The following is a 23,354-nucleotide window of genomic DNA, read 5'->3' on the forward strand; positions in this document are numbered from 1 at the left end:
ACTGTAGCCAAACCTCCCCTCCCTTGGGGGCCATGAGTTGAAAATTTTTCAAACCCTACCATTGCACAAAATGCTTGAATTTAAGCATCACTTTTATGGTCCTATTATTCTTGAGAAGAAGACATTTTACTCAAATATTCCCAAGTAAACCAATGGTACCCTATTGTGGCACAGACCCTACTCTCCTGGGGCCATGTTTTGATTAAAATTTTATCTGCACTACCTTGGGATGCTTGCATATTAATAACATTACTATAATCATGGTCCTGCTGTTCTTGAGAAGATTTCCCCCCATAATTTCCAAAGAAAAACTTCCCCTTATGTGCCCCACCTTATTCTTGAGGGATTGATAATCTGACCAATGTGATAAATGTTGAATCTACACTTTATTGGGAAGCTTTCACAAGTTCATCTTTTCTGGTTCAGTGGTTCTTAAGTAGATTTTTTAAAAATGAATCACCCACTGTTCACTATTTTTAATTGTCTCCCCTTACAAGAGGATGTAGGCCTTTATTTGAATAAAATTGAATCCCCTTCACCAAAGGATGCTTTTTGTCAGGTTTGGTTAGAACTGGACGAATGGTTCTGGGGGAGAGGATTAAAATGTGAATAAGTTTACGACAATTTTGATCAGAAAAGCTCCACTGGGCTTTTGGCTCAAGTGAACTTATAAAGAATACTGTGCTAACACTGAAAAAAATAGATCAACTATGGTTCAAACCAAAAAGTGACTTATCATATTCAGAAACAACTGTGTTATATTTGAATTTTCTTGTCTAATCACTCTACTGTCACATAATTTATTTAATTTTGATTATTTTTTTGGTTGATTTTTTTATTTTCTAATTATGATTTATGCAATCTCCGCACCATCTCCTGTACACAACAATGTACCTTTTATTCCCACTGAGGGAGCACCAGCACCTACAGCTGCCAAGGCATACTCTATCTGTACCAGCTTCCCAGAAGGGCTGAAATGAAAGCAAAGGTTTGTTCACTTTAAAAGCACTTGTGTACACACTTACTGCATCTTTGCTATAAAATCTCTTCTGATATGAAGAATAACTTTATTATAATAAATATAGGGATGACCTAGAGGGACAAGTGGGTTTCAGTCTTTACAAAAAGCTTATAAAATTTCAATTTCAGTCAATGAATTTAGGCTACATGCATGACGTAATTAGTTTCTCATACAACATTTTATTTTCAGTCAATGCATGTAGTAGCTACAGACAGGAGGAAACTTTTGCATAGACACTTTGTTAATGCAGCATGTTACTGGCAATCTATAAATTATTAGTTTGTTATCCTTAAATGTTATTTGATACTTTATTTAGTTTTTACTGTAACAGTCTTTATTCTCCTCTTGATTTGCATTTTATTTACGACACAGTACTTCTTAGAATGAAATAAGTGAAGATAACGAACAATGTTCAAGCTCAAAAGTCCATTTAACATAAATTAGGAGCAAAGCAAATGCAGATGTCTAAAATCATAGCGAGCGCAGCAAGCTCAATAGACTAACATGTAAGTACAAAGGAAATTTTGGAGTGAAATCTGTACATATGTCAGGCAAATTTTTGTTTGAAACCTTCCCAGAATTCCTTTACTACCCAATACCCTTTGCGCGAATAAAAAAATAAATAATAAAGTAAAGCTTAAAAGGCTTTCAGTTTATAGAAATCTTTAAAAGAAACAAAAAATAACCTTTTGTCTTTTTACAAAACCTGCACTAGTTCTATAGTTTCAACTATACGCTCGGCTGTTTACGTAAACCCTGACGAGCTCCCATGTGACGTCAAGAGTCTAGATGTCTCATGTGACTTGATGTTTGAAGTGGCGGATCAACGTTCCAGGTGTATTTTTGAAGGTACAACTGCGCTCGCCACAACGGTCAGACCGTAAAACATATTAAAGTTGGGATCAGGTGCTATGGGGGAGTGAGCATCTCATAAAAAAAATACTGATGTACGTACAAACTATATAAATGAATTTCAAGTAAGGGCAGTAGTTGATAAGTATCCCTACCCTTAAAAAAATTAGTAAAGTTGTAAATTTAAATTATTGACTTGTTATTGTAGATATTACTAATACAAACTGAAACACCATCTATAGACCGTTTCACGGTAACTGCGGTACTGCTCTTTTGCAGGGCAAAATAATATAGTTTGGTGAAATATGACGTAAAAGTAATTGTTAAAGACACGTCATTTAATTATCTGTCAACAAAAACTTCGCCAAACGTTATTATTTTGCCCTGCAAAAGTGAAGTACCGCAGTTACCGTGAAGGGGCTAATTCGTCAGGTTGATTCTGAAACCTAGATTCTCCTCTAGGACTTAATTTGACCTCATTGCAGCTAAATTATTACACAGAATTTCGGTACACACGATAGCAAATAGTTAAAACATTTAAATAGAATGCATCAACTTAAGGTTGGAACAAATAATTGAATTACCTGAAGGTAGTCAAAGAAAAACTGTATCTTTCCGACATGTTGAAATGACAATGCAACAAAGAATAAAAGATAACTTGTACCAATGATATAAAAGGTATCACAACAAAAATGTTCCCTTCCTTTGATTTTTTTCTTTTAAATGAAGTTTTTAATTAATTAAAATTTCATTTTTTATTTCATTTCTCTAAAAAGAATAAAATAATATGGTATATATTCCCAAAATCTATAGCGTAGGCAAATGCGAAATAGTTATTGCACGCATTAAATATTTGATTGGTTCCCTTACTAAAAGAAAAAAGAAGATGACCAGTTGAAAGTCACGCTGCAAAATGAGCTTGATTACAAAGTTTCAAAGAACCCTGCATAATCTGTATTTTGGATTTAGAAACAATGGTAAAATAATGATAATTTTACAAGCGAAATGAATTTTGGAGGGACTTTCAATAATCAAATAAATTAATAATGTAATAAGTTACTACAGAGAAAATTCGAAATGAATGTCCATAAATCTTTTATGTCTGAAATATATACTATTGATTTAAATATTTATGAAATAAATTTACATATTTTGTGAATTTTCAATTTAATCAGAGAAATAATATCCCTGTAAACATGCTTGACAATGAATTTCTTCAGTGTCCATGATTTTAATCAGTTATGGGTACACAAATGATAATTTTGATTCCTGCTTTTATATAATGTATTGAAGTTTTGCTATTATATAATTGTTACCTTTGTAGCATGGTAAGAAAGACCACTAGACCAGTTCAAGATCCCATATAATGTTATTTCTTTCTTTCTTTTGCACCAGTAGACTTAAAGTCTTACGTGGCAAATTTTTGAAAAGTTCAGAGTTCAGACTATAACTAAAATCAAAAGATGTTTTTATTTGTTTTGAAAAAAATAAGACTTTCCTGTAAATAACACAATTTAAATCAATCGCATTTCGTAGATATCTGAGATTTAAAACAATAACCGATTTATTTACCAACTTAGCTGCAGAATTGTAGCGTTATGGTTTTATATATTTGTATTTGACCATAATGCTACAGATCCAGTATTGCAAAAAAAAATGTGCCATTTACAGGGCAAGATTTTTTGCGCATTGTTTGGGAGAATTTCTCCACTCTCCAGCTTTGGTAAATTATCTACCATGTCTACCTTTCACCCTCTAATTCCAGACACATTCTTAAACCAATTTGTATATTTTATCCTCCTCTCAACCCTTTATAGTCACCTTTACAGACGATAAACTAGCTTGATTTGAATTGTCTGAGGGATTGCAGAAAATTCTAATTCAAGCATATTTATTGCTTGTAAAGGTGACTATAAAGGGCAGTGATTGGGATAAGCACGCGTCCTGCGCCATAGTCGCATTAAATTTTAAAATGTCACATTAAAATTAAAAACGTTGCGTCATCGTGGGGCATATATATTCATGCACTACATACGCTTTTCCCAAGCGCTTGTAGTCTTTCCCACAACAATCGCTATCAATTTACGCTTGAAAAAACAGTATTTAATGTTCTTCAGTTAAAGCGTTCTTATGACTTTCTTTTCTCCAGTATCTAATTAAACAGTTACATGTTTTCTGATTGGCTAATGCGCACTAAATAAACTGGTGTCAGGAGTGCAGCATGCTGCCTTAGAAAATACCTCGTACCAATAAAGGGCAGACTTTTCTTAATCTTAACAATCCCAACAAACATAATTCAAGTAATCAGTAGAAAATGACTTGGAAGAAGTATAACATGCTGACAGAATGAATGGCGATGAATCTGACGGTAAGACTGATGATGTAGTCTAGGAAGAAAAACCGAAACGAAAATTTAACATAAATTGGAGGGTAGCAGTATAGATCTAAACCAGGCTTTAAATCATTTTAAAGATGTCAAACATCGGAGACAAAAAATAAAGAATTGAAATTAAATTGCAGTGTTTACTTATTTCTGACCCTTGTGAATTAAAATATACCGGTACTAATTTTGTATCTTTTAATGTCGTCATTCTGATTCAATGATTTGACAATTTCAATTAATTAAAGTCAACTGAAATTCTAACAGCAACCAGGGACCTATATACTAAGTATAGTATATAGTTAGTATATAGGTCCCTGCAGCAACTAATCAATTGCAAGTTTGTAACTAGTGCAAATTGTAACGGGGACCGTTACAGATGTTCCCCAAACGCTCCCCAACTCCTTTTTGGTGCCATATTCCCTGTAAGCTTCATTAAATAAGACAAACTCTGTGCATTTTAACTTTAACAACGTTTTCTCAGAAGGATACCAATTATTTTCAAATTTTAGCATTGCACCCGTGCGCATGTGAATGCATGTCCGTTATGATCATATCATCTTGTCTACACTATCTACATATTTTAATATACAATATATTAAAGCATTCAGTCCAAAAGTATGAAAAATCACTCTTTCAAGTGTATTTTTAATTTCACTATTTCCAAATGCATGCACGTGCGTGCACGTGCATGATGACCATACCTTCTTGTAGGAGTCCCTTACATCTATCTATGTTCTAAATCCCATCCTGTTTGGTTGAAAAACAAGGGAGTTATAGCCATTTCAAGTTTCAGCCAATCAGATTGCAGCACACGTGCATGCGCGTGATTTCACGATTTTTTTCTATATCATATTGTAGGATGTCCTAATGCATGACAATGTTTTGAATTTCAAAGCATTTCGTCAAAAAACAAAGTAGATATAGCCATTTAAAGTTTCAGCCAATCAGATTTCAGCACGCGGGCATGCGCATGCTTTCATGAAAATTCTTATATATCATGCTGTAGATCTTCATAATGTAGGTCTATGTTCAAAATTTCAAAGGATTATGACAAGAAACAAGAAAGATATTGAGACTTTAGTTTCAGCCAATAAGAGCGAAGCACACGTGCATGCGCGTGCAATCTTGCTATTTTGACCATGTCATCTTGTGCATACTACTAATATATACTTATAAAATGAGTTTCAAAGCATTTCATCAATAATTTTAATAGTTACGGCTGTATTAATTATATTGGACATTTCTCGTGTTGCACGTGCGAGCTCTTGCAAGCACATGTGCATGCACATGCTTTCATGAAAAATCTTATATTACTGGCTGTAGATCTCCCTAATGTATGACTATGTTCAGAATTTCAAATGATTTTATCAAAAAACAAAAAAGATATTGAGACTTTAGTTTCAGCCAATCAGAGCGAAGCACACGTGCATGCGCGTGCGATCTTGCTATTTTGACCATGTCATCTTGTGCATACTACTAATATATCCTTACATTATAAGTTTCAAAACATTTCGTCACAAAATAGAGAAGTTACGGTTATATCCATTATATATTGGTCATTTTAAGTTTTGCACGTGCGCGCTCTTGCAAGCACGTGCGCGCAAAATGACCTTGATTCCGCAAATCTACATAACATGCCTACTTACCCTAAAAAGGTTTCACCTAAGTCGGATGTGTAGTTTACAAGATCACTCGCGGACAAAATTTTCCCGGAAGAAAAATAATAATAAGAATAACTAGAGGAGATCTCGTTGCAAGCAACGAGTAGGTCTTCCGTTCGATTTTTGATACGATCATAAAACAACTTAAAATGAAAAAAAAGTTCATATCAATTCCTCTAAATACGTGAGAACACATTTAAGAGTGAAATCTGTAAATTTCAGACAACTTCCGGTCTTTAAAATTCACTTCCGGTGTGACCAGAAGTACTTAAAAGGACCTATTACTCCTCTCTGAGTGTGAAGGAATCATCCCTGATAATTTCGATGAAAAAATGCTCATTTTTTGGACTACTTCCGGTTTGGAAAAAATAACTTCCGGTGGACATAATAATACTCGAGACACTCTATTTGCCTATATAAGAAACATTTAAAAAAGAAAAAAATAAAATTTTGCATATTTTTAAACTACTTCCGGTGGACAACCGACGTGACGGCAACAAAAACTTTATACAAAATTCAAGAGAGCCTGTCACAATCTATCATCCCTGAAAGTTTCAAGACTCAATCTCAAACCGTTTTTGAGAACACTTCCGGACAAAATGACACTTTAAAAAAACAAAATTGGCCGTATCTCGCGACCGGAAGTGACGACGGCAAAATAAAAAAAAACGCCCTAAGTTCATATGATTTGCCATCATTGCTGAAAGTTTCATAAAGATCTGTCGAGGCGTTCTCGAGAAATCGCCTGCACAAAATCGGTAAGAAAAAAAAAATAATAATAATAATAGTGGAAAAGAAACAAACGAATCAGTAGAAGGTCTTCCGTTGGAGACGGAAGACCTTAATAACTAGAGGAGATCTCGTTGCAAGCAACGAGTAGGTCTTCCGTTCGATTTTTGATACTATTGTAAAACAACTTAAAATGAAAAAAAATTCATATCAATTCCTCTAAATACGTGAGAACACATTTAAGAGTGAAATCTGTAAATTTCAGACAACTTCCGGTCTTTAAAATTCACTTCCGGTGTGACCGGAAGTACTAAAAATGACCTATAACTCCTCTCTGAGTGTAAAGGAATCATCCCTGATAATTTCAATGAAAAATGCTCATTTTTTGGACTACTTCCGGTTTGGAAAAAATAACTTCCGGTGGACATAATAATACTCGAGACACTCTATTTGCCTATATAAGAAACATTTAAAAAAGAAAAAAAGAAAATTTTGCATATTTTTAAACTACTTCCGGTGGACAACGGACGTGAAGGCAACAAAAAATTTATACAAAATTCAAGAGAGCCTGTCACAATCTATCATCCCTGAAAGTTTCAAGACTAAATCTCAACTCCTTTTTGAGAACACTTCCGGACAAAATGACACTTTAAAAAAAGAAAATTGGCCGTATCTCGCGACCGGAAGTGACGACGGCAAAATAAAAAAAAATGCCCTAAGTTCATATGATTTGCCATCATTGCTGAAAGTTTCATAAAGATCTGTCGAGGCGTTCTCGAGAAATCGCCTGCACAAAATCGGTAAGAAAAAAAATAATAATAATAATAATAGTGGAAAAGAAACAAACGAATCAGTAGAAGGTCTTCCGTTGGAGACGGAAGACCTTAACTAGATGCGATCTCGTTGCGAGCAACGAGTAGGTCTTCCGTCCGATATCTCGTTGAATAAGACCTGTGTTGGGATAATTCCATTAATAGGATAAAAATGTCAAAAGGCACAAGAATTCTTCTTAATCACGAAAGTCGACCTTTCCGATAATTACCTAAACCTTCATGAAAATGGTGGTATGTTTCACCAAAAAAAAATTCCTCGATCGTCCTACGAGGGTCAAGGAATAAGATTCCATTATGTTCAATAACTTGCATTGAGAAAAAAAATGTTTCTATAGGTTAATTAAACAGTCTTTGAAAAATAGTTTTCTTTTTAAAAAAATGTTTTGTTATTGTAACAGTTGTCCTTTCTATTAGTTTAATATGACACAAGTGTGCATGGGAAAATAGTGGTCACGTTTCATACTTACTATATATATATTGTTTCTTGAAAAACTATTAATTATAACTATGATTTAAGTTATGTGTTTCCGTGATGCAAAACAAAAGATAGTAGATATTGTACTCAATTTGCACATTAATTATTTTCTATTTGTACTTTGAGAACCAACCAAAACCAATTAAAGAAGACTTGTAAGGAGACCTTGGATTACAAATGAAGTTTGACGCAGAATTGCAACGAACCTACGACGTGACAATCCAAGTATCCCTACACATTTCATTGTTCCTTATGTTACTTTTGTTCAAGCAAACGCTCGGCTGCCTCTGTAAACCCCTATTGCGAAATGTCGGGATTGACAAAGACCGCCGCCATTTTGATCCCGCTTCATATTTTTGAATGTTAATATCTCGAGTTTGAATTTATCAATTTACAAACAAATTATATATTCAGCCTAATGAGATACGTTTCTATCAGCCATACTAATATAATTTGAATATATTGAAAAACAAAAAAAGTTGAAAAATTTGACTTTTTAAATTTGCATGCCGTTACGACAGGAAGTAGAGACGACGTACAATTCGCATCTTGGATAGTACTTATCACGATCTATAATCCCTGAAAGATTCACAGTGATATCTTTTACCGTTCTTGAGATTATCCGCGAACAAAATGTTATTTTGAAATCAGAAAATTGTCCGTAACTTGGCACCAGAAAAGAATTTCCAAAAAATCTCTTAGATAAATTAACTTCAGATAACAACAAATTGTTCCTGCAAATTTCATGAAAATCCAACCAGTTGTCGTCTAGAAATCGAGTGCACAAAATTTGATGGTCAGAAAAATGATAATAATAATGAGCTCAAGAGAGCTTCAACGCCTTTTGCGCTAGAAAAATATAGACTCAAAAAAGCAATTCAGCAATCCTTCCTCTACCTTCACTGAAAATCTCAAGTCAATATCTTCATTCGTTTTTTAGTGATTGCCAGGACAAGCTGACCCTCTGAAAATCAGTAAATCGTCCATATCTCACGACCGGAAGTGACGACGTACATATAAAAAATTTCCAATAAGGTTCAGACCAATATCTATCAGATCTGAAAGTTTCGTGAAAATCGACCGAGCCGTTACCGAGAACTCGCGTGCACAAAAATCGGTAAGAAAAAAAAAGAATAATAATAATAATAGGGAAAAAGAAACCGAACGAAAACAATAAGGTCTTCCGTTGGAAACGGAAGACCTTAATAATAAGAAACAGAGTAAAAACAATATGTTCCCCAACTTCGTTTGGGGAACATAACTAAGAAATGTCCCATTAAAAAGTCTGTTTGGCACATTGAATTTTGAAATGTCACATTGACACTGACTTGGAGTGCGCCATTGTCACATTTACTCCCTATCTTATCCCAATCACTGAAAGGGTTGGGAGGTGTATAAAATATACAGATTTATTTAAAAATGTGTCTAGAATTATGGAGGGAAAGGTGGATGATTTACCAATGTTGGAAAGTGGAGAAATTCTCCAAAACAGTGCGAAAAATATCTTTTGCCGTTAATTGCACATTTTTTGCATTACAGGATCTGTAACATTATGGTCATGGAGTAATATTTAAAACCATAATGCTACAGTTCTGCAGCTATTACCAACTCAGATAAAAATATCAGAAACAGTTTTAAGTCAATTTAAGCATAGAATCATAAAAGTTCAAAATCGGGGAAAATTTTCATTTTGACATAACAAATATCTAGTAAATCTACACTTAATCTCGTATTTTTATTTTTTAGCTCTATAGCTTTAACTATTTTTTCTTTGATTCCATCTTTTTCTATTCCCAATCCATAGCTTCTCAGTCTTCCTCCTCAAAACTTGTTTAAAATCTTTTAAATTTACTTTTCCTTTCCCCAGCCATCGTCGGAAACCTTCGTTTCGTCCGTGATGGAGAGAGGAACGTAGCGTAATCAGCCGTGGGTTTCCGACGATGTTCCCCAGCATGCATCCATAAGGTTATGTTTTGATTTTGTTCTACTGAATTTTTCTTTTAGCCCCAGCATTGGTCACAGTGTATCACCTCCCAGACAAATATGAAAATGAGTCATCGTGGCTGACATTAAAGAACTGTTTTGAAAACATCCTGAGGGCTGCTGTCCCAAAGAAGAGAAGGTCCAAGGAGAAGCGAATGATGAGAAAGATGGGACATTATGAGCTTTTTATGAAGGAGAACTTTAAAGAGAAAAGAGAGATTTGTTTAACTTGTGGGAACTACTTCAGACGTGGATTTCTTTGTGGTATGCTCATCTTTTTCTTCATTTTTTAATCACAGGTACTTGTGGACAGGACCCCCCCCCCCCCTGAAAATTCCTTAGGTAAATGCAATGCAAGTGCATAGAGAATGTATTACCTATTATGATAACACCCAAGAGAGTTTTGGCCTGATGTAATAATCTCTCTTGGGTGTTATCGTAATAGGTAATACATTTTCTATGCACTTCAGTTGCGATTACCTAAGGAAATTTCAATGTTCTGACTGGAATGCTAATAAGGAGAAATTGTGAGATGCAGAGGGGGGGGGGTGTCCTGTCCACAAGTACCTGTGTTTTTAATTAGGTGAGCTTTTCTTATCTTCAAGTGTCCAGCATCTGACTTTAGCCCCATACTAAGAGGAGACAGTAGGGATGCATGTAAATTTGCAGTTGTCATTTAGAAATCTGTTCTGGAGAATCAGTAAGCTAGAATTGAATATTTATACCATCTCCATATATCGTTTGGATGGGTCACATAGAAGAATCAATTTTTTCATACGATTATATCTGTCATTGTCTACTTAAAAAGAACAGGTCAAAGTGAGGGAAATGGATATATGTGCGTCTAAGCATCCACTCTCCCTCAGAAACATGTGACTCAGGTTTCCATTATATATCTCCAAGTGCTTTCTTTCTTTTGAAACAATGGTAAAAATATCGTAGAATAGGATTCTTTGCATTTAATGTCATTGTGATATACTTGTTTAAAAATAAAATAAGTTGGGACTTCAGTATCACTTCAACATTTCCATGGTATTTGAGCTATCAATGTTCAGGACACTGAACTTCAACTGAATATTATTATTGAATATTGATGATGAAAAATTTTTATTATTTGTTATAAAACTTTTTAGAAATGGCTAATGACTATACAAATTAATTACTATAATTGATATTATTCTTCTTCTGTGTACTTTCCTTGTAAACTTAGATTACATTTGTTTTCTTCTCAGATCATTGTTACAACACTGCCAAACAACAGACAATGAAGATATGGAAAGAGATTGGCGAGAAATACATGAATTTTCAGTATTTCACTGTGGACAATAACCCAAACAATGTCAGGCGATCATTCAGATACGAAAAATTGAAGGACTGGTTTTCTGAGGAACAAATAGAGAAAAGCTCTCAAACAGAAAAGAGAGAGTCTAGTGAATCAAATACACACGTAATCAAGGAAACAACCCAAAACTCATAGTATTGTTTTGATTAGCAGTTGAAAAGTGTGATATTTGTCAACAGTTAGGTGTGGAGTTATTGCTTTTGTTTAATCTGATATAAAAAGGATAAGATTTTCTTGAATGTTTTGTTATTATATGTATTTGCTCATAAAATGGTACAGCTGCTTCTATAGTATAGCAAAGTCTATGTTTTGCTATGAGTAAAGTACACATGTATTATTTTTGTCAGATCAAAACATATGAAAGGAGATGCACAAATGACACTATGTAGGTAATAAGATTCTGTGAAAGTATCTTAAATTTTGTCCAATGGTATAAGAGGAGTTGTGGAAAAAAGATGGGTACCCTCAATATTATAGAAAGAATAGCACTGTCCATGATTTGCTATCAGAAACCCCAAACGTCTGACCTTACTGTAAAAGAGGTGCATTAATCAGTAGTAAAGGAGGAGATTTAAATAAAGGATGGCTATTCCCAAGCATAATAAACATATGGATGGACACCCCCTTCACTATACCCCCCTCCAACCTTTCAAAAAAGTAGAGATATTAAGATGAAAATTCACAGCACTTATAATTACACAGGTATCAAACGAGACAGTTATTACTGTAGCATAGATTCAAGCCTGCCAAAATCATGATCCCTGGGGCAAGAGTGGGTACTTGTATTATGTTGCACTTTGATTGAAAAAAAAAATGGAATGGACAGTTTGTTTCTTTCCAAGCATTGTCATGTATTGTAGATATAGGCTGCTATTTTCTTGTCCCAAAATGTTTCCCAGAAATGGGTCAAATTTTGGTATAGGATTTTATAGAAAAAAGAAAATTCTATTTGAAACAGGATAACTTTTAATCATAGAAAAATGATTCAAGAAGAACTTATTCAGTTTTGTTCTGTTTGTGACTCCTGATAGATGAGGCCTCAATACCTGGTAGGTCCAAACCTTTGGGGTTTAAGAAAAAATGTCCAACTAGAAACAACAAAACTTTTTATAACTAGCTCTGAATCTGATGGGACAAAAAAAAAGGGTTTCAAAGCATGGGTGGTTGGGTCCGGACCCCTGATATTTGCAAAGTTATTAAATGTAAATATACTGAACCAAGTAAAAGTGAAAAGTGACCTTGACCCCCCCCCCCTTTAGAAAACGCAGACCCCCCCCCCCCCCTTGAAAACGTGGATCTATGTTAAGTTGGTATGCAAAGATATACATGTAGGAATAAAGCTTTAAAGAAGTCACCTCACCTCGAAATAGGTTTTTTACGGCTTAGGGAAGTAAGTTTAGCTTATTTTTGGGTTGGAATTTTTTTTTTCAACTGGGTACCCCCCCCCCCTCCTCCTGGAGAAAAAATTCTGGATCCGCGAATGCAAAGTATTACATGTACATACAATATCCAGAGATGGACGAAGGGGCCTAATTTGTTGAACAATTTCAAAAAAAAAATTTTGCTATATCTATGTACATTTACCTCTATGCAATACATTAAAACATTTTGTTTCACTTGATATAGGAATGCTGCCATAAATGTGTGTAAACTCTTAGTATAAAATGCTCATTTGTCGGGGAAATGTGCCTAAATTTTGTCCTTGTTGATGGGTATATAGGGGTAAAATCAACTACAATTAATTTACATTCAACAGAAATTGACAACGCATTTTCTGTCAAGCTGTGCCATTTTATTACAAATTATGGAATTTAACCTGATTATGTACTACAATGAAACATCAAGAAATGTGAATTTAAGCTTCAAATATTTGCAACACCGTGTCAAACCCATAAAGAGATTGTAAGTACGTATTGAAATTCTAGTTAGCTAAAGTACACGTTTATTGTCGTTGTACTTTTAGTTGTGCTTTTTCTTACAAGGAATCAAATTTTTCTTGTTATAAGAGAGGTTTAAATATAAGCGATGATAAGAATTAAACAATGTCAATCACCCCACCTAAAGTTTTCTATCGTGCACTTTAAGAGTATATAAGAAATTCTGTGAATAATATTAACTGCAGAAATCAAGATGACCAAAAAAATACCAAGTTATATAGATTTCTTAAAGCTGATCAAGTATTAAAACTCAAGGGTTTTTTTAAGATATTGAAGGGGAAAAAGTACGACGGTATTGGAGAATTCTGAAGATTTATCTTATTTCGCCTATAATGCGAGGTTTTTCTGCGTCTAGGGACCATCTTTCTGATAATTTAGATATTACAGCCCAAAATAGAAGTGGAACTGTAGCATAATATGATTTATTTCTGCAAAATCTCTGCAGCATTTGCAATGCGAAGTAAGAATTACATCCTGTTAAAAATCTAGAGGATTAATAATCACTATAATTAAAGATTGAGGATTCGCAGTAGATAAATGTCAAAGTAAACTAATGCAGTGTTCATAATGTGAATTAAATTGCGTTCACACGACAGTTAATGCGAATTAAACTAATGCGAATTAAAATTTTACTTTTATGCAGTCAGACGTCATTTGAAAATCACGTCACCTTATGCAGTAGCAGATGCATTTGACATAATGCCACAGTGTCTGTACACACATTTTAGTGATTAACATATTTTTCCTCAGTTTTTCACTCAAAGTAGCTCAAGTACTCGAAGCTGACTTTCAACATGTGGAATTTGACTTAATTTTGCCACTACGCATGCCTCAAAATTTAATTCCATAATTGTTTCACACGGAGTAGCTGTAATTTAATGCTCAGTAAATTAAGGTTCGACAATATTTGCATTTGCAACTGCTTTCCTTTATATAACACTACTGAAAGCAAGCGTTTTTATAACTGTATAAATACAGGTATTGGGCAGTTAAGTCAACTTTTTGGATAAACGTTCGACGTAATCTCTCTTGTCATAAAGGATCGAGTTTTGTGGATTACAAACATGCAGTAGTTTGAAAAATAACTTTTCGCACGTTAAAAGTAACAATCAGGTAAATTTAAAGTATGAATAAGTCACAAATGTAAATATACATAAAAGTACAATTTAATTATTATTTGCAATACAGATCTTCATGAAACTTTAACTACTGCAGAATTTCAATAAAATCAAAAAAATTATTTTCATTTTTAATTAAACTAATTCGCATCAAATTCTCTCTGTGAACGCTTCAAGCGAACCTAATTCGCAGTAACTTTACGTTGTAACATCAGTGTTCATTATGTACTTTACTTCTTCTATAATTGCTATACACCCTCACCCGCACGAAACAGGATTTTCATGTTTGGCCAAGTGTGATTTTTTTTCTTGTCAAAAATAATCCGAGTCTGATATTGTTCCACCTAGCTTAAAAGTGCAAATCCACCTAAATTGCTAAGTAACTGCAGTCCATAATTGTTTACTAGTAGCTGTCCATTGCTCTGATAAGGTTCGACAAATTGCATGTAACTTTTCCTTGTTTTATACATATCCTTATATCTTTTCCCGATTGGGCAGTTAAGTCAACTTTATGAACTATACAATCATAGTTTTTGTCTTAAATCGTTTTGTAGTTCTACTTACAGTAGTTTGATGCAGATTGGCTTTTCCCCCTAATATGCCGTATTCCGATCAGAATTAACTGAACTTTCATGCACATAAAAGTACAATTTAATTATTATTTGCAATACAGATTCATGAAACAACTACTGCAGAAGTCAAATCAAAATTATTTTCATTTTTTCTAAAGAAAACACGATTGTTTAATTTTCATCTATTCCAGATTTTGAGGAAAATTGGATCAATATGATCATTGCGGTAATTATCAATATTCAATGGAATAAGTACTCCACGATTTGTTACAAAAATCGTACGATAAACGCTTAAAAGTGCAAATTAAATTGCTAAGTAATTGCAGAGGGAAAAATCTTCGGAATTTAAAGATACACTTACATTGCATAACTGACAGAAATGATAATTTCACGCCCGATTTCTGTCCCAATGGTGAAATGTACTTTTGACAAAAAATGACTCGCATATCCCAGCTGATGTTCTAAATCCGATTTTTTAAGAGGGACGTGATGCAAGAACTCATGGATATGTCGAAAGATTACATCCCTGTTGAATTTAAAGTACACGTATATTAACCGTCACTGACACTGCATTTTCTGAATGATAGATCCACAATATAGCTATCAACCATAAATTATCCTTACCCTAGTGAAGCTGATCGACGATGGTTTAATTAATAAGCATTCACATTTATACTTCTAAATTACTACAGGTACAAATAAGTAAACATTTTTTAAGGGAGCAAAATTCCCGTTTCATAATTAGGCCATACGACCAGTCGTAACTCTACGCCAGCGTAAATTCAGGACTAGCCCGAAGATTGCGTTTCATTAATTTAAGAGGATATCTATACCCGGACTAAAGTTAGGTCTACATTTTAATTTTACGTCTAAACTCTTGAGTAGGCGTAATATAGCGACTTTTATCTATGATTTAAAAACAGTTTAGCTATTTCTAACGAAGAATTGCGGTTCTAAGAAATCTTTTAAATAGAAACGATGTGTAATTTCATTTTAGGTATTGTAAATGGACTATAAGACATAGTTTCTGTCTCATTGGTGAAAAGATGCCTTATCTGAAAAAAAATTGATCAAGTTTCTTATTGACGATACACATGTGTTTTTTGGATTCCATGTCTTCCAACAAATGTATTGGAAATCCCATGGGTACCAATTGCGCCCCGTTATTAGCAGTCCTATTTTTGTATTCATACCGTATGTAGCAAAATTGCGGTGAAAAGAAGAAAACACTCGCTGTGGCCTTCAACTCGACATTTAGATATAGTTATTTCCATTCCTGTGTCGATACGATGTATTCCGGTGAGCTTGAAATAAAAGATACCACAGAATCTGACACATCTGTTTCATATTTAGATATATTACTTGAAATTTTTTTTAGCTAACAACCAAGCTTATTGATAAACTTGATGACTTTAACAACTATAATCGTCATCTTCAAGGCCTTGTTATCATGTTGTAAATTTTGCATTTACCTCCCCTAGTAAATTCAGAATTTACAACATGATATTTGTATCTCCAAAGGTGATTCGAAACGCAAGAGCATGCGTCTGAACAATATCTTAAACGAGGCAAATTATTGACAAACAAGTTACTGATACAAGAATATCAACAGTCTCGTTCAAAGTCATCATTTCTTAAATTCTTTGGTCGAAACAATGACCTTGTCAGGAAATACAATTTATCAATGAGTCAAATGCTGACTGACGTTTTTCATACTAGATGTACTTTCACACTCAATTGTCGACGGATTTTTCCGTTTTTTTTTAGTCATGACAAGGAGCACAAGGCGGGTGTGACCGGCCGGCAGGGGATGCTCACTCCTTCATGGCACCTGATCCCACCCTCCAATGTTTTGGAGGTCCATGTTCGCTATGCTTCTAATTTGTATTGTTTAATGGACTTCTGAGCTTGAATACTGTTCGTTATATCATGTGTTTAAGTCATCTTAATACTTGCAGTACTTACTTTATTCTATAGAACATTCCAAAATGAATATGGATACTTGCTTAGGAACAAACGGCATAGGCGTCGGAAGCAAATTAAAAGTGGAGGGGGTCTAACTGAAATGGGGGCGAAAAAAGGGAAGTCCCAAATTTCAATACTTATATTATGTCTATCTTTGAAAAAAAGTGGGGGGCTAATATAATATACTGTAGTTAAATAATATTTTATTTTGATTAGATCTAAAAGATCCATATTAATGCATGTTTAATTTTGCATTCAAGTAAATTGTTATATACCGTATACTGTTACACATTGTACACATTATGTATGTACATATATTATACTTTCATGTGAATTAGTTAAATCTGATTGGTCGAGAAACATTTCTTAAAAAACAACTGTTACCCGCTGAGTAGTGAAGCCACGCCCTACAGCGTAGCAACAGTCAACAGTGCTTGACGACGGGTGATATTCCAAAAATAGACAATTTATGCGCGCACGGTTCACTGTTAAATGTATTTTTTTGCGCAAGTGCAATACTGCGTAGTCAAAGTCTAAATCTAGAGACTATGTGAAACTGATGCAAAATACGACTATGAGTACGCCCAGGAATCCACAACCTACATGTACGAATTTTTAATCATTTACGGACCCCAGGATTTAGCAGTTTAGTAGCGAATTCACAAACTTAATATTATTATCACATATCTGAAGATATGGGCAATCTGCATGCCTTGTTACCAACTCATTTATTTAAGAGGTCGCCTTTGAGATGTAAATAAGTTCTTAAAAGTAAATTGCATATTTTCGTTTATGTAATTCACACTCCATTGGTATATATACAAAATTTATTATACACGTCGAAATAAACACAGGCCTTATGGATTCTATACTATTATGAACATCAGCATCCATAAAAAAGGTCTAAATGCTAGTCATGAGTTATTTGACTAGACAAAAACAATCGACAAATCAAATGAATCTTCTCATACTGAAGATCTTGGTTGATCCAGTAAGAGAATGCACAAGTTCGAACTTATACAAGAAATAATTTTGCACTCTTAGTTATAAATGATGCTTTTCAGTGGAAGCATAGGGATTGCTTGTGTAACCAAAGATTCTAAAAATTAATCTTACTGGCGCATAAACAAAAAATAAGCAAAATTTATTGAAACATTTAAAATACTTTGGTGCATTGGTGTTGGAAAAAGGGACAATCATAAAGTAAAGTTGTCGTATTACGACCTCTGACCTCCGTATGGACAGTCAACCAATCATATTGCTGTGTTTCTCGGTGGGTGGATACCAGTGTGTACATTTAAACAATGAGATCTGAGCCACTGGAACCAGAAAAGATTTGGTTGTTAGAAGCTGCTTCAAGGCGAGGTTTGAAGATGAAGGTAACATTTCACCAAATACATTTATTTTCTAATGTTCTCAAAATTATGTGATGCAGATATTTGTTAACAAAAAAAAAAGGAGATCCAAAACTAAAGGAAATTAATTTCCCTAGATATGGGCAGTTTAATGAAAATTTTATCCATAGATTTAAAAATATTCACAAATAATTTTTTTATTAAAAATTTAAATGTCTATCCAACCTTTCTTTACATATTTTATAACCTATTCGTGTTATATGATGCTTTAATAACAGAAAAAATTAATTTAACAAAAAGAATCTCATTTACGATTAAAACTTTTTTCATATTCTTTGAAAAAAAATAATTAAAAAAATCTTGTAGAATAATAAGAGCGAATATATCGACATTTCAATGATGAAACTATAACAGTTAAGTTGGAGTGAAGTTTTCTAAAAACATGAAAAAATAACACATTGTTAAACTTTAATTTATAAAACGGTCTTTATTATAAAATATACAGTGTGAAAAAAATTATAGACACTGAATTGTTAATTTTTATCATCTTACTGCCGTCGTCAATTTCAAGATATATTAGGGAATGCTTATTCCTGATCTGGTTTTCTGTGTAGAGGTAGAACTGTGTTTGCGCTGTTCCAGAATGGATTGTTTCAATGGTCGATTGAGTTTGATTACCATCGGTTATTTACATATTTTAAATCAAGAAAGCAGGTTTTCTTTTATCAGGTGTTTTACCTAAGTTCCATGTGATGTTACTGTATTCACAAATCTTCCCCAGAAAATATATATACATGTATGCAGGCGCGGATCCAGAAATTGAAATTAGAGGGGGCGCCAAAAGTAGGCAGGGGGTCTGGGGGCCGCCTTGAGACACCTTGTGGATCCAGGGCAAATCCCTGGTGGGGCCCAGGGAGCGAAGTCCCCGAAAGCTCCTGGATTCTAGAGTTTTTGTAGGGTAAAAATGAGGTCTACCGAGTAGACATTTTTACATTTTACCGACGAAACTATGATTTACGCTAAGTTTGACAATTTTAAGGGTGCGCCCCCCTTAAATCCGCAACTGAATTATGAAAAGCTGTACTACTTATTTTAACGCATTTTTCAGATCACTACAGAATTAAGCGGGAGTCTTTTGTTGATATTCCTGATGATTGTTCTGTCTGATGGCGCTTTGGTCGATTTTCGACGTTTATGCCAGCCCACTCAGCAGAGTTTCGGATTCCGCCGGGACCCGTGGCAGAACGAAGTCATTCATTATTGTTTTAAAACAACTCCGCCCATGAGAAATGAGGAGTGTCGAGAAATAAGTAAGTGCATAAGTATTTCAATTTAAAAAAGGGGGTGTATCGATGATACACACGATGAGTAGGTGAAGTGAGGCTCCCGTCGCCTCCCGATAATTTTAAGTCGATTATTGGAATTTCAAATCTAAACGTTAAAAAACGTTTTAGAGAGGACTGACTGACTGAAAATGAAGAAAACATGCATGTTTTATTTGCACATATGTTCCAGGGATAAAAATTTGCTATAAAATTTGCTATTAATAAATACACAAGTTAAAGATCTAATAAAATATGTAAAGAAAGCCAGATGGACATTTAAATTAAAAAATATTTATGAGAATAAAACATAGGTTTTTTTTAATATTTCCAAAATCTGTAGAATTATGTAATATATTTTAGAAAAAATATGACACGGCTACAAAGGATATGTTAGAGACAATCATTTCTTTAAAAAATGTGAAATATTTAGAGAAATTATTTGGACAATCCCGATTAGAAAATTTTGATAATTGGAAATAAATATTAAAAATTATATAAGAAAATAATAATTATGTTTCAGGTTACGAGCAAAAAGAAATTGAACTTGACAATAAAAATAGATTTCTCAAGGGTTAATATATAAAGAAGACAATAAATTATGTTTTTTTATCTATTTTGTGGTAATTTGGACTGGGATCCTGCATTTTAATCCAAAGGTTTCAAAAATACTCATAACTCAATTTCTCATTTCCATGCAAAAGGTTAAAATCACTGTTTAGCTTAAATTATGGCTACTTATATTAAATATTTTTTGAATCAACAAATGAATGAAAATACAAATTTTTTGACAATATTTCATGAACTTACGTATACCTTTCAAAGAGGTTTCTTTGCCTTTTATTTAACCCAGAAAAAAAATATAATTGGAATTTCACACAAAGAGTTATCAGTTTTCTGTTACATTTTCTAAAATTCTAGTGCATAAATATAAAGTTTCAGTACATTTATATCAGACTTTGACATCTTATAGAGTTTTTATAAGTAACTTTTACTTGGTAAGTCAGCATCTTTACGACCCCTGCTCCACATGACATCTACTACTACATGTAGTATTCACTATCTTAGCCAGTAAACAGAATGACTACTTATCATGACGAACACACTAGTTAAATTACCTAGCTATTTCTTTCAGTGTGCAGGAAATTCATAAAATATAACAACAAATCTTTAAAGGCAAAATAGGAATATATAGAATAAATTAATTGTCTGTTTTTTTGTGAACAAAAAGTTTTTTAGACTAAGGCCGCCGTGAGTCTGAAATTGGCGAAAACCGAATCTTTTGGAAAATGTATATTGATCAGGGGTTCAACCCCCCCCCCAACCCCCCAATTTGGACTCATCGAGAGTCATCGTTTTTGTAATATCTGTTGTTATTTTTGTAAAACTGTGGGCTGTAATGCCCCCAATTTTATTCTGAATAAACTTTATTTTAAACAAAGGAAACGACCTAAATTAGAAATAAATCGGATGATACTGGTATAAAAATCTTTTATGGCGCATTTTTATCAAGTTTGTATTAAAAATTTTCAAATTGGAGGCAACTGAATGCGACACAACAAATCAAATCAAAATTCTACAGTTGCTGAATGGCATTATTGGAAATTGGTCTCGTTTAAAAGTTTACAATTTTTAGATTTAGATAAATCTGCAAGGCCGTTACTAGTATTCAGAACTGTAAGCACCAACTAAAATAATTATTTGAAAAATGTGTTTGTTTCCCATAGATGCCATTGGAGGATTCGACTGTGGAGAAGAATTTTACTTACAAGGTGGACTTGAGAACCAGAGGGCCCAATGCTGTCGAAAGGCTGGTGGGTTTACTTATTATATATTGGAGGAACGGGGGTTATTAACCATTTAGCTTTAACCGATTGTTAAACAAAGCACGTTGAGCATGGCACACGCATCGTTCTTCCTAAGAACACTGCATTGTATTAAATTGCCTCTTTACATCCCTTGTAGAATTATGAAAAGGAAAACATCGATGTTATCAATCTAATAAAAATCCATTGCTTGGTTTGCTTTCAAAGATTCATATCGCTAAGTACATTTTATTTCGTTATGTTTATGGTAAGCATGGAATTAGAGAAAAACAAATCGCAGGGATGAACTTCAATATTTTGAGTGCTTTACTATTACAAATTTGTAATACATTTTTTTAAAGATAATTATTATAAATGATAAAAAAAGTATATAACAAAACACAGACCAAATAAGCTTTTATTACATAATTACTAAATACAAGAAAAAAGCTAATCTTCTTATCTTTTTATTCACAGGGTACAGAATCGCTAATTGCCAAACCGTAGCGGAGACGTTCTCTTACAGGGACGGGTTTGACATTATGTATGTCAACCGCGCACTTCGTAATCTGACCAGGTTATACTTTCACTTATGTACATATATCACTGTACTAGATATTGGGTGTTTCAAGTTTCAATTATTTGAAGTTACATTGTATAAGATATTTTTGCAGACCCCCCCCCCCAAAAAAAAAAAAAATTAAATCATTTTAAATGATATTAATATTCTGAAGGCTCAGTATATTTCAGCTTACAATACATGTGTCTCTTCAGTTTTATTTTTTCTTCTCTATCCCTAGAGATGTTTTAATTTTTTTTTTTAAAAAGTTTTTTTTTCTGTATATATATTTCTAGTACCCCAACCTCATCCGACCCAACAGCTTTCCAAATTGAGTTGTGTGACTTGGAGAGAGAGGAGTCCAAATGAAACAATAATAACATGTCAATTAAACTGATCATATCTTCATCATTATGGACTTATAAGTATCGAACGTATATATATGCATGTATATTCAAAACTAATAGCTCTGTTTCTTAGTTTATAATCAAGAATGTTTCCATTTTAACCAGTGTTATATTCTCAGAAATATTTGTACACTGTTATCTTACAGTTTTTGATATTTTTAACTTTTTATATCTTTATTTTATTGTAAGTAAATTCGTGCATGTAATATTTATAGCGCTCATGAAAATTTTTATGTGTCGTCACAAATTTTTCTGAAATTCTATCTTCTAATTCTCAAGAAACAGTCGGCCTATTTGAACCAACTTGGCACAGAGTTTACTTTGGTACATAAAATTTAAGTATATTCAAACGAATGGCCACATCCTCTTCAAAGGGGATATATTTTATACAACAAAGACATTATCAGTCATGCATATTTATTGGCACCATTCTAAGGTTGTTCATTCAAGATACCGGTAGTTCAGATCATGATCTCAGGGAAATGGCGTGGTCACAAGAGGGGGTCAAATTTTTAACTACCAATCCATAATTTGTTAAACATGTTTATATTCATGAAAGCATCCTCAAGTAGCGTAATTTCAAGTTTGTTCAAATCATGACTACTTAGGATAGGGTGGGGCCACGATATATGTTTTTCATAAGAAATAAGACTACCTGCTAATGAAGTGAAATAATTACTCAGGTGAGCGTTGTGGATCATAACCTTTTATCAACTATATTGTTATATACCTTACATATATATTGTATATATTTCCATTTTTATTGTACAATATATAATTTGCTTTCTGTAATGTTTCGATTTGTATGTACTTGAATTCAATTTGTATTTCAAACAATAAAACATTATTTTGTGGAACTTTACCATCATAATTTTCCAGATTTGGACCACTATGAAAATTTAAAACTTTTAATGTCCGTTTATCCAAGAAAACTTGCAAAGTTTATAGTTCAAGCCTATTGAAAGAGACATAAACATTTGTATAACTGAAAATCACGTGATGTGTATATTTTAGTATTTTTTAAAGGTGACATAT

At 33.4% G+C, this 23,354-nt stretch overlaps 3 protein-coding genes across 3 annotated transcripts in view; 2 read left to right on the forward strand and 1 right to left on the reverse strand.

Annotated features, from left to right (window-relative positions):
• The window catches only part of LOC134253919 (proteasome subunit alpha type-2), a 7,223-nt gene extending 4,677 nt beyond the window's left edge, over positions 1-2,546 (reverse strand). The window contains exons 1-2 of the mRNA XM_062736494.1: positions 2,458-2,546; positions 895-971 (exon numbers count right to left, since the gene is read on the reverse strand). Coding sequence (XP_062592478.1) covers positions 895-971; positions 2,458-2,495 — 115 coding nt within the window. The 5' untranslated portion in view covers positions 2,496-2,546. The remainder of the gene's footprint in view (positions 1-894; positions 972-2,457) is intronic.
• A 190-nt stretch (positions 2,547-2,736) lies between these two features.
• Positions 2,737-11,518, forward strand: LOC134253918 (large ribosomal subunit protein bL32m-like). Its single transcript, XM_062736493.1, has 3 exons — positions 2,737-2,850; positions 9,959-10,201; positions 11,170-11,518. Exons 1-3 carry the CDS (start codon positions 2,787-2,789, stop codon positions 11,412-11,414), a joined length of 552 nt encoding a protein of 183 aa, XP_062592477.1. The 5' UTR covers positions 2,737-2,786; the 3' UTR covers positions 11,415-11,518.
• Positions 11,519-18,077: 6,559 nt separating this feature from the next.
• Positions 18,078-23,124, forward strand: LOC134253930 (uncharacterized). Its single transcript, XM_062736504.1, has 5 exons — positions 18,078-18,250; positions 19,335-19,536; positions 21,276-21,362; positions 21,831-21,930; positions 22,209-23,124. The coding sequence occupies exons 1-5, from the start codon at positions 18,176-18,178 to the stop codon at positions 22,279-22,281; spliced, it is 537 nt and encodes a 178-aa protein (XP_062592488.1). The 5' UTR covers positions 18,078-18,175; the 3' UTR covers positions 22,282-23,124.
• The last annotated feature ends 230 nt before the right edge of the window (positions 23,125-23,354 follow it).

This window comes from Saccostrea cucullata, unplaced genomic scaffold (genome assembly GCF_032062105.1).
Source record: "Saccostrea cucullata isolate Sc308-1 unplaced genomic scaffold, CSIRO_AGI_Scuc_v1 ctg194, whole genome shotgun sequence".
Lineage (NCBI taxonomy): Eukaryota > Metazoa > Mollusca > Bivalvia > Ostreida > Ostreidae > Saccostrea > Saccostrea cuccullata.